Genomic DNA, 12,239 nt, shown 5'->3' with positions numbered 1-12,239 from the left:
TCTAAGAGGAATTTCTTTCTTAGTATTCAAAATGTTGTTCTCTCTCTCTCTCTCTCTCTCTCTCTATATATATATATTTATATATGCGACTTCATCAATTTCAGTGGAGTTTTGATGATAAATGATTAGGAGTCAAACGTTATCGAGAATTCATCTATTAATAAATTGTAGGGTATGTATTTTCTTATGTTAGTTTATAAAATCATATCAAACTGATTTTTTTATATTTGAATTGATTTCAAATTGAGTCCTATTCATGTTTAATCCAAATCAAATCCAAGTGACAAAATTGTCTATTCCTAATCAATTGTTTGCAAAAATAAGATCAATGTAATATAAAATTATAGGTTCTTTTTAGGTGTGTGAAACTTTGATGATTACTTTTCTAAATTTTGAATTTTGAAGTTAAAAAAAAAAAAAAACTATAAAGCATAAATTCTAACATTGTGTTATTTTTTTGCACCTTTAGCTTTACTTTTGGGGTGGACCAAGTCTTCTGAAATTCATAAAATAAGAAATCCCTACCATTAAAGTAGATTAATGAAGGAAGATAGAAACTATAAATAGAGTTTGTAATTTGTGTAAATGGGGGGTCGCGATTATGACGTCTTTCCCTATTATGGGTTAGAAGACACATAATTTGAACATTACTTAAATTAGATTCATGTTAGTTGATGCGATTTTTTATCTTTGATTAATACACGCAATTTATACTCTTGCACAAAGTTAGGTTATGGTAGAGGTAATTGGAATATAATTGGATTGTAATGTTTACTACTATGTGATATCAATGAGTAAAGAGAGAATAAAACGCAAGATTTTAAATGTTATTCAACCATGTGGTTAAAATGTCTATACTCATAGCGTAACTATTAGTTGTTGTATAATCACTAGAGAATGAATATAATGAACTATATGTTCAAGTGTGTATAATTATCAACACTTAATTCAAAGTGTTTGATCTCTAATTATAAGAGCATTAAGTGGATGTTTTATTTGAAATAGGATAATAAGGGGTTCCTAATTCAATTAAGATTTTAAAGATTTATTCTTGTTCTTATCGAGGAGAAAGTTACAAATGAGAAATATGAAAATCTTTGTAAAATAATTAGAATAGATTCTTCGTTAAGTAGATGTTTTCTCACAATCTCGAATTAGAATGTCTACACGCTTACTTTGTTGGCTTTAGGGTATGAAGGAGCTAGTTTGAGGTTTGTTCATTAATCATAATTACTTGAGACTTGCATAGACTTAATCAAAAGCATGCTTCTCGTATACAAATTTAAAAACTTTAAGGACCCTGTATAATAATGTCGGAAACACTCAATCCAAACATTATTCAGATTATAAACAAATTAATAAAATTATATATATATTTATTTTTAATACATGTTTAATATATGTTATTATATAATTAAATAATTTTAAATATAAAACATGCTCCAAACTTTGGAAAATTGAAAAACAAAAGTAATTAAAGTGAAAAAGCAACTTAACGACCACGTTACCTCCTACAAAGCTTCCCCTTTGTTTTTCTTTCTTCTGGTCATCGGTCAATACTGCACAAACATCTGTAAAGTTGTGCCCCATTATTATTCTTTTCAACCAAAGAGCCCGGTGTGTTTCTTTCCTTTATTCGATACATAAACGTCTGATTTTTGCAAGCCAATTCGATGTAGGCACTCCCCATTCTTTGATATACATCAACCAATTTCAACCATCTTATTTAGATAATCAGTGATGAATTCAAGTTTATTCAAATCCAAATGAGAGTTGCTTCAGTAGCAAATAATGTATTTTAATCTATGTCAATAAAGTATACACATGTTATTATAAAAACAACATGGATCCATATGGAGTAGTTGTTAGTGCAATAGTGAGCATCAGGGTATATTCAATCCAAATAAAGTGAGCCAGGTTTGATCAAGAATTGAGCTTATTTTCATGAAACTAATTAAGTTCTCATTCATTCAAATATTCTAGTTTAAGTCAATTTTAATCTTATTCAAATTTAAATTATTTTGGGTGAAACAAGAATCTCAATTTGTCAATTTCAAATTGGATCCAGCGCAGCTTTATTTGGAGTCAAGATTGAATCCCACCTTAATAGCGCGTATAGTTGTTAGAATTAATTGAAAAGGCTTGTTGTGAAGCTTGATCAATTTAACCTGTCGATCATAATTTTCAAGACGATTGAAGATGCAATAACAGGAACAATAACATTAAGAATATGACAACAGTAGTCAAAAGTAACTGCAACCCAACATTCTACATCACCAAAACAGCCGCAAGCACCCCGGCAGCCACCGATCCGCCGACGGAAAACCGGTGAAAAACGGCTGCATTTGCAGACGGGGCAGGAGCGCCGACTGGTGGGGTTGAAATCACGGATGGAGTAAAAGGAGTCAAAGGAGAAGACGGAGGTGGCACAGGAGGTGACGTTGTCACGGTGGTCGGAGAAGGAGACGAAATTGATGGAGTCTTGCTCGGAGTTGGTGCAGACGCTGGTGGTGGCTTAAAGGGAGAAGAGACTGGAGCCGGTGGTGGTGAAATCAAGGGTGGCGATCTTGAAAGAGAAGGTGAAGGTGAAGGAGACTGAGCCATTGCTGAAAGGGCAAAGACAAGTGGCATGAGAGTGAAGAGGGCAGTGGCTGAGCCAGCCATTGTTGCAGAGAAAAGCTCGCTCACGACGAAGAAGCACAGAATATTTTGGGTAGAAATGAGGGTTTATACAGAGAAAGTAAATGGTCAATCACAGGTTACTCCTCAAGGTTTAGAGAAATTACCATGAACCCAAACTCTTGGATGCTATGCACTAGCTGCCGCTGGCATTGCGCAGATACCATCACTATCTTAATTAAAAGATAATATTTCAAAAATTAATAAATCCTTAAAAAAAAAAATCATATTCCAAAAATTAATTGAGATCGAAGAGTTTAAATCTCATGAGCTCATTTAAATAGTAACATAAATTATTTTCTAAATTGATGTCAAGAAATACTTGAACCATGTGTGCCAATGAAAAGAAATGTGTTCCTTGCCAAACACGAAGTTGACATTGTGGTTTGACTAAATTGATTGGTAATTTAAACATTTATCCAATCCAAATTGACCAATAGTTTGCCCAATGGTTCGGAATGATTGGTATGAATTCAAACATTATATAATCTTGGTATGAATTTTACTTTTTTCCATTAAACTAATGTTAGAGATTCAAATATCAATGAGCAATTTATTCCCAGCAAATTAATGTATTAATACAAATAAATATAAATAAATAAATAATCCCTAACACTGCACTCACTACACGTCACTCTAAATAATCAAAACGGCTGCGAATAATCCAACAGTCAAAGATCCAGCAACAGCGAATCTATTGAAAACGGCAGCGTTCTCAGCTGGAGCAGGAGCTTCAGACGGGGGGGAGGAGATCGACGAGGGAGAAGTCGCAGGAGCCGGTGAAGTGATGACGACAGGAGAAGGAGCAGTCACCGGCGTAATCTTCGATGGAAACGGCGCAGCCACCGGCCGAGTCTTGGAAGAGGACGGTGGCACAGATGAATGAGCAGGAGCAGGAGCTGGAGTTTGAGCCATTGAAGAAACAAAGAGGAGTGAGATTAGAAGGAAAGAGATAGGAGTTGCGGTTGAGCGAGCCATTGAAGTTGCAGAAAAGACGAATTTCGGAGAAAAGTTTAAATAGTTTCGGCTTGAGCGACGAGTTTCGAAGAAAGGTTTAAAGATTTCAGTTTGAGCGATATGCGAAGCGGAGACGAAGAGTATTTATAGAGGGAAGGCCTAACGGCTATAATTGTTGGCTGTTGAATGAGTCGGTTACTTTTTATAAAAAATTATTGGTGGAACCCCAAACGGTTCAATTATATTAATAAAAAAAATTAAATAAAATTTTGACAGTGAAGATTTAATGTAAAAGCCCCAACGGTACTTAAGTAACAAAGGTAGCATCAAAGCAACGGTCGTATAAAATTAAAACTCGCTAAAGAGCTATCGAAATCAGAGTTTTCATTATTTGATTCAACTGATTTAGACCTAATTAGATTAAAAAAAATTGAATTTGTAACGGTTTCGGTAAGGAAAGTTTAAAGCAGAGATTTGAAATCCGGATTAGGTCCACCAATTCAATAGTCTTAACTATTTCCCAATGGCTGTGTAACAGGTTGGGTGAGGAAATTTTTTGATAGGAATTTTACCTTTTTTTTTTTTTAATTGTATATATATATTATATATATATACTACTTATATTAAAATACTTGAATTAATGTAACTTATGTAAAAATAGAGAATATTATTTCCCTCTTTTTTCTTAGTCATTCAGTGAGGAAAAAACAAAAATTATTAAATTTATTTAGAGAATTAACATTTGTTGTAAAGATTTTATAGTAAAATCATCTACATTCAAGTAAATATGTTATGTATTTTTTTTATGAATAATTAAAAATCAAATAATGTATGATAGATTCATATGAAATTTAATTTTATTATGATTTTATGTTGTTAAATTATTTTATATTATTTTTATTATTTAAAATTGTTATAATATTATATTAATGATTATAAAATATAAAAATTCAAATCTAAAAAGTTTTTAAATGAAGAGCGGATTAGCGTTGCCAACCACCTCCTTGAATTTTTTTTTCTCTATTCTTTATGCAACGGGCCATACAAGTTTGATTGAAAAATAAATTCAAGTGCACTTGTTAAAATAAAATGTTGCAAATGGAGAACAGCTAAAATAAAATATTGTAAATGACTTTATTTTTTTTTACTTTTTTATTCATGCAGTGGAGCCCATGAGTGAAAGAATCAAAAATAAAGAATTAAAAAAAAAAAAGAAAAGAAATCTTTAAATATTTATTCAGAGAAAGATCCAACCCTTCATTGACGTCAACCATTCATTCTTCCAATTAAACCCCACCAAATGATTTTTTAAACTATATTTATCAATTATTTATCTGATAATCCTATTAACTGAGCTCTAATTTTGGTAAATTGGATGTGACCGAATTTCGGTAACTCGTTTTTTTTTTTTATATTATCACTTCAAAGAATTCTTAATTTGAAATCTGTTTTAATTTTTAATTTTTTTAATTTTTGAAATATTTATTCTATTTTTTATAGTACAATTCTAAAGTTGTAAAAAAAAAATTTAAGAGGAAAAAGAAAAAAATATAGAAAATCTCTTTGCATAAGTCTCGTTAAAAGAGATATTTTAAAAAAACATATATTACTGTTATGGTATATTTATTTAGAATTTAAGATAAATAGTATATATGTATACACAGATTAAAATAAAACTAAAAATTTAAATATCTCTTTTTGATATAGTTGTTGAGGATCAATACGATTTGCAGTTGAATTATTGAGATATAAACTTATTGTGATTAGAACTATTACGACCAACGATTGGAATAGTTTACAATATGACAAGTCTTGACTATTTCAACAAAAGCAAATTTTTTAGACTCAAACACAACGCCTATAGACATCCATGACTATCAAACCAAATTCAATTTTGATAAAATACAATTTAGATTATAAATTTTATAATTAGATAAATAAAATTATTTTAAATATTATTCTAATATTTATTTATACAATTCACTAATCTAAGCATCTGTCTTATCGTTCCATCCATAAAAATCCAAACCAACCCTTCATTGAGCCAATACCCACTATCAGTTTTAAACCACTAGTTTAAAAGGAAAAAATAAAATCTTAGAATAACACTATGTACACGTATAATGCGTACTTGTTTAGGTACCAATTATGATGATGCTTTGAAAACTCTCTTCATATACTTGTTTCAGCCACAGTGCACAAAATCATATTAAATCTCAATACAATGCGCATCACTTTCTGTCAAAGACTACATGACCTATCAGAAAATGATAAGGATTCAAAGAAATACAAGAATTGAAGGTTCTATACACAGAATTCATATACCAAGAAAAATATGTTACATCACGCATAACCCAAACTCAAATAAAATTTTGATTTCTTGTACAGAAAATGAATGAATCCCTCTTCCTCAGTAACCTCAAAAACAATATTACACTCAGTACAATATTGAATCTGGACGAAGTATTGCAGAGAAATGAAATCATCTGATATCTTTAACCGGTTTAGGCAATAAAGCTTATTCTGCCTTTCCTTCATGTCAGAATTCATCCTCATTTCATGACTGAATGGCCTATGAATCAGACACAGCATCGGATGAAGAACCATTGCTTGGTTTACCATTACCATTACTGCTAATGAGACTATTTACATGGCCGTTTAATTCTAGTCCATACATGTGGCCCATTTTGGCACGTTTTGTTTCCAAATATCTCTTATTCTCTGATGTGATGGGAGTTATCAGCGGAACTCTTCCTGCAATAGCCAAACCATAACCCTTGAGTCCAATGTACTTTGCAGGATTGTTGGTCATCAACTTCATTGTTCTAACACCCAGATCCCTTAGTATCTGCAAGCATAAGCAAATATATTCAACATTGCAACAGTTTTCATAAGAAAAATGTAGTGAACAGATAGATATACTGAGTTATTTTGAGTTCCAAATATTTCATACACAAAAGCATCATAAAAAATGCGATATCAAATGCTGGGCAAAGCATCATGAAAGCTTTCATCTTAATGCAACTTTCAAACACTTCAAGATATTAATCCAATTTACCTGTGCACCAATGCCATATTCCCGGGAATCAACAGGCAACCCAAGTTCCTCATTTGCCTCCACTGTATCCCGCCCATCATCCTGTAAGTTATAAGATCGAAGCTTATGACCTAAACCAATGCCTCTTCCTTCATGCCCACGGAGGTAAACCAACACACCTCGACCAGCAGCCTCAATCTGCTGCATTGCAAGTGCAAGTTGATTACCACAATCACACCTGGCTGACCCAAATATATCTCCAGTGAGGCATTCAGAATGTACCCTCACAAGAATATTCTGACCATTCCCAGTCTCACCCTGTCGGAAGCACATGGTTCAGTTACTCTCACAAGATAAAGGATTAAGAAACAAATCTAAGTTCAGAATGAAAAAGAAAATTGTATTCAATGGTACTGAGTTATTGTTATATGACATGAATTATGAAACCCGGAGAGACCTCCACAAAATGGAAAAGACAAGTACCATCATATTATTCATTTTGTACTCTAAACTTTTGCCATAAGTAAATAGCAGAATAAAGGACTAATAACATCAATAATATAAAAATAAAATAAAATTTCAACTGTGAGTATAGTCTAACATGCGAGAGATTTTGTTCTTTTCACAACAAGAGATAAGAAAGGGTAATTGAAATATCATATACTTACTCTAATTAAGTTAAGAGTCTAAAACACATCACACCAAATATATTTGCAATCTCAATCCATTTCAAGCAGAAGGCAAACAAAACTACAAGTCCACAGCTTAAGATCACGAAAACATGGGATCCTGACACTAAGTCCCACAGATTTTTGAGCTGTTGTTAAACAGACTTCCCTACTTGAAAACAGCTACATCAATCTTGGTGCCTGGTAGTTGATTATCAAACATAAATATTCCTTACCTTAACCATTGCAATATGCTCAATCCCATCTAAGATTGATCTATAACAGTAAGCTGTAAATGGCCCCCACATTGTCGGTATTCTTGCAGCAGATGAACGTTCTACTAATTTATCTCTTTTCCTCCTATACCTGCCAATAATTGACCATATTGGAACAGTCATTAATATATAAAATTCAAATTTAAGGAAATAATAATAAGAAGAATGTTACACCTTAAAATGATGACTTCACAAGTTTAGATTTGTTTTAATAGTGTTTCATCATGTACTGGAGCAAATTAAAGGACGGTATCAAAAAAAGAAATGAGCTCAAGTTCAGTAGTGCCAGAAACAAATACATGGAAATGGTCAAGACCATCATTAATCTGTCTGATTGGACTATTCACTAACACCATCCATACTAACAACCTCTATAGAACAAAGGCACTAGTTAGCATAGAATTTTACAAGTGACAGGTGCATATTTTGAAGCAATCTGGAATCTGGATGAATCCAAATAACCATATTCCTATGCAAATATTTATAGTCGAAAACCCAATATTTAAACTTAGTAATAAAAAATTCACTGCTTTTACATAGTTTGTAAAGGTGAAAAATTAGCATATTTACATTCAGTTAGACAAAAAAGGCAACATTTTGAAAGAATTAGATTCAAGTTTTTGCATGCAACTAACTAAAAAATAACAATAACATCACAAACCCACATTGCAGAAAAACTAAGTCTCTCCACTATACTTTTAGCTTGAATAAAGTGAAAATAAAAAATCAACCCCATAAGGTCTTTGTAAAATAAAGAAAAGAAAAAATCTTGCAGTTACCTTATCAAATCAGCAATAGATATGATTTTCAAGTTTTCACGCCTAGCAAATTCACGAAGCTTTGGTAATCTAGCCATGGAACCATCATCATCCACAATCTCACACAGAACTCCCACAGGGTCCAATCCAGCTAGCATGGCAAGATCAACAGAAGCTTCTGTATGTCCAGCTCTTTTTAACACACCACCCTCCCTGTATTTCAGAGGAAAAATGTGGCCAGGCCGGTTGAAATCCTCAGGTTTTGAATCCCTAGAAGCAAGAGCTAATACAGTAGTTGCCCTATCATGAGCTGACACCCCTGTGGTTGTCCCATGCTTGGAATCCTTCACAAATAAATTTACAGGTTGATAACATCAGAATTATGAGACTAGACTGAGAAATAGCAATAGCAAGTAACTACATCAAAAGCCAACTAGAAAGGGGCATGATCTTCCTAGAACTTAATCATACAGGTAGTAGGTATCACATATTATAAGTTCTCAAATAGCATGACAATCTTTTTTAAAGAGTTAATAGGAACATTATGATTAGTTCCAGCAGGAACAACATGGTACATAGGGCTGGATTCGAGCCAAGCAGAGCTCGAGCTAAACCGAACTTGAACTCAGCTCGGTTACTGTTGAAACGAGCCCGAGCCCAAGCCGAAGCTTGGGTTCGGGTTCAAAGAGCCAAAAAATTCAATACTGGAACTCAACTCGTGAGCTCGACTTGGGTAGACTCAAAAAGTCTGATCACAAGCCAAGCTTGACGAGCTCAAACGAGCCTTTTCAAAAAGTATGGAATTCTTCATCATTGAACTATAACAACTCATCTAATAAAATCGAACTACATAAATATCAAACGAGCTTTCTGTTCAATATGTAACAAATTAACACTATAAAAATACAGCAAATAAAGATGAATAGTATTCTTTAAAAGGTACTTTAAAAAATACCTAGAAAAAGAATACTATCTTTTGACTTCTAAGCCACCAATACAAATTCATTTGTAAAATCCCATGACTTGCTTTATTCATATTCAAATTTTTCACTAAATTTTGTGTCTACCAATTGAGATGGTCTAAAAAGAGCCCACAAAAGGTTTAGTTTGAGATTAAAAAATTAGTTCAAAATCACAGAATTAAGACTCAATTTCAGTTTGAAAATAATTTAATTTGAATAAGCTTAAATTCAAATATTTTGATTAATTCAAACACCCGTTTTTGAAAATAAACCTAACTCATATATTGAAACAATTTGGATCAAATCAAGTCATAATGGAAAGTGGCTATCTAACTATCTCAAGTATCAACTGAACTTGAGCCAAATATTATAGTACGCTACAAAACATTCCTGCAAAAAGTTATCAGATTTCTGTCTCGTTCATAGAACCCCAGCTAGTTTATCAAGGAAATCCAAGAAGCTGCCAAGAAAGCTCTAAGATCTAAGAAAGACCAAGAAGAAAGTGCAAGAGTGCCTATAGCTCAGTGGATAGAGTGTCTGTTTCCTAAGCAGAAGGTCATAGGTTCAACACCTATCTGGCGTGCAAGTTTAAAATTTTTTGCTTGCAAACAGGCTGCCTTGGCTTGCGAGCCAAGCTGCTCGGCTCAAAGCTCGAGCTCGGGCTTGAGCTCATTCATATATAACTCGTTTTGGGCTCGTTCAAACCGAGCTTGATTCGAATATAGCCCTAATGGTGCAGAAAAAAATTATTTATTCCAAATTTATAACCCAAAGTGAGAAGTATACATACCACAGTGACAGTGAATGCAGTGGAAAGTTTCTCCTCATTTTCCTTTTGTGATACCATCAAAGGAAGATCCAACCTCTCCAAATCTTCCCCTTTCATGCTCACACAAACTATTCCTGTTCCATGCTTTACAATGAATGCCATTGCTTCAGGTGTTGCCAACTGAGCTGCCATTATTAGATCTCCTTCATTTTCTCTATCTTCATCGTCCACAACCACAACAAGCTGGAATGCTAATTCCAGTTAGTAAAGGAAAATGAATATAAAATTTTGAAGGAAGATACATAGACATAGATATCCTTAGGTTTTCACCATTTCAAACTCAAACAACTGACCTTTCCTTGGCGAATGTCTTCAATGGCCTCAGGGATGGAAGAAAAACCTTCTGTGGGGGAATCCAAATCAAAGTCATCACTATCAATCGGAAACCCAACAGTCGTGGGAGCAGTATCTGCTGCAAGGGCTCCCAATGCTATCACATCAGGTTGTACCTCAATCCCAAATGATTGATCATCAACAAGAGCATTTTTCATTGCAAGGTTATGGCCATTGGGATAGGAGAGGAGGTCACCCCCTCCTGATATCAACATAGCTTTGCCCTTCCCAACACCCTTGATACTAATGGATGATTTACCAGTTAGTTGCATCAAGGGTGTTGCATTGAAAAGTTTAGAGTTTTTGCATGCTCTGCATAAAAGTAAAAGTTAAAAAATCTAAATATACTCAAAAAGAGAAATACACCCAGTACAAAGTGCTGCAAGCTCATTTCAGGTTCACCCACTTCACAATACAAATTAACAAATATCTCTTTATTCTCAACACAATAAGTAACAAGTGCTCATATTTTTTAAGGCTGGAGCAATCTAAAAGTAGGTGCGTAATCTATGAAGCCCGAGGAAATAAGGATAATTGGACTAAAAATACAGCAAGTTCGAAATATTCTACAAATTTTTGCAGATGAAAAGAAGTTGATAAATAATATTTACAAGAATGAGATTATGTATGCTTCACTAATCTGTCATCCCCAACATATTATGGGCTAAAATGCGGCAAGTTCATAATCTTCTACAAATTTTTGCAGCTACCAGGTTCCGTAACCTTAACTTGAAACACAATCCTGACAAAAAAAAAAAAAACCGGATTTGACCTGTTTTATAAACAAAATCAAACAAAATGATATTCATTTCACAAATAAAAAGGGCAAAAATCTTGTCTTAAAAGTTTGATCTAATCAAAATCTCAAGAACCCATCTCCCAATTCCAATACAAATCGCACAAAAGGGTTGATTCTCGTGATCCAAACAACACAACGCATAACAAAGAGAACCCATTGGCTACATCCAGCGAAACAGAGCACAAAGTCAAATAAGAGGAACGGGGAAGCTGTAAAATAATGAAAGGAACGTGAAAGGGGACTCACAGAGGACGAGAGAGAGCTAGAGAGAGACTGATGGAAGCCATTTTTGTTGAGTTTTGAATGCTGAATCGCTTTGTATCGTTAGAGAATGAGAGAGATGAAGAAGGGTGCGCGTTATATTTTGTGCGGGTATATGAAAAATGAGAGGAGGCAAATTGGAAGAAGAAGAGAAAGAGATGACGATGTAATGGCGAATTGGTTTAACCAGAACATAAAGATACACGCGGGTCACGTTGGCCTTTCTTGTCACCCATTCGTGGCCCAGTTAGAAAGATCTTCATCCCTGAGGTTGAACAAATTATCACTTTGGTCCATTTAGAATCAGGGCTTTAATCTAACTGCACTAGTTTGGCCTAGCTTGGTGTTTGGCTTCTAAATTCAATATGAAATTTCAGGTTAACTTTAGCTTGGTTTGAAAATTTTATTATGGACAAATAAAGTCTGTATGGATATAATAAGATAAATAGTGACAACTAGTCATAATCTAAATAAGCAACAAATAGTCACAACTTGATAAGTAGTCTTATTGATTTGAATTTAATTCAAGATCATTTTAAATTTAAAAGAGTCAATTTAAATTAAATAATTGATATTCAAATTCAGTTAAAAAATAACTAAATTTTGAATTTCATCTTGACTGGTTATAAATTATAGTGGTATGTATACATACTACTAACTAACAACTCACTAATAGAGGGA

At 33.4% G+C, this 12,239-nt stretch overlaps 2 protein-coding genes across 2 annotated transcripts; both read right to left on the bottom strand.

Annotated features, from left to right (window-relative positions):
• Positions 1–2,200: 2,200 nt before the first annotated feature.
• On the bottom strand, positions 2,201–3,778 carry LOC123227724 (classical arabinogalactan protein 4-like). Its single transcript, XM_044652841.1, has 2 exons — positions 3,318–3,778; positions 2,201–2,720 (listed from the first exon to the last, which is right to left on the bottom strand). Exons 1-2 carry the CDS (start codon positions 3,655–3,657, stop codon positions 2,269–2,271), a joined length of 792 nt encoding a protein of 263 aa, XP_044508776.1. The 5' UTR covers positions 3,658–3,778; the 3' UTR covers positions 2,201–2,268.
• A 2,145-nt stretch (positions 3,779–5,923) lies between these two features.
• Positions 5,924–11,732, bottom strand: LOC123228017 (bifunctional riboflavin biosynthesis protein RIBA 1, chloroplastic-like). The gene is made up of 7 exons (XM_044653203.1): positions 11,544–11,732; positions 10,459–10,810; positions 10,127–10,348; positions 8,396–8,718; positions 7,578–7,707; positions 6,695–6,991; positions 5,924–6,484 (listed from the first exon to the last, which is right to left on the bottom strand). The coding sequence occupies exons 1-7, from the start codon at positions 11,582–11,584 to the stop codon at positions 6,209–6,211; spliced, it is 1,641 nt and encodes a 546-aa protein (XP_044509138.1). The 5' UTR covers positions 11,585–11,732; the 3' UTR covers positions 5,924–6,208.
• Positions 11,733–12,239: the final 507 nt, after the last annotated feature.

The sequence above is a fragment of the Mangifera indica genome, chromosome 10 (genome assembly GCF_011075055.1).
Source record: "Mangifera indica cultivar Alphonso chromosome 10, CATAS_Mindica_2.1, whole genome shotgun sequence".
NCBI lineage: Eukaryota > Viridiplantae > Streptophyta > Magnoliopsida > Sapindales > Anacardiaceae > Mangifera > Mangifera indica.
This window is presented reverse-complemented; position numbering and strand designations above follow the sequence as displayed.

Excerpts from the sequence above, each read along its gene's own strand:
- LOC123227724 (XM_044652841.1), bottom strand. The coding sequence starts at position 3,657 with ATGGCTCGCTCAACCGCAACTCCTATCTCTTTCCTTCTAATCTCACTC. Across the intron at positions 2,721-3,317 it reads CGCAGCCGTTTTGATTATTT|TTTCTACCCAAAATATTCTG; the intron begins AGAGTGACGTGT and ends TATAAACCCTCA.
- LOC123228017 (XM_044653203.1), bottom strand. The coding sequence starts at position 11,584 with ATGGCTTCCATCAGTCTCTCTCTAGCTCTCTCTCGTCCTCT. Across the intron at positions 8,719-10,126 it reads CTGCATTCACTGTCACTGTG|GATTCCAAGCATGGGACAAC; the intron begins GTATGTATACTT and ends TTATTTGTGAAG. Across the intron at positions 6,485-6,694 it reads AATATGGCATTGGTGCACAG|ATACTAAGGGATCTGGGTGT; the intron begins GTAAATTGGATT and ends TTATGCTTGCAG.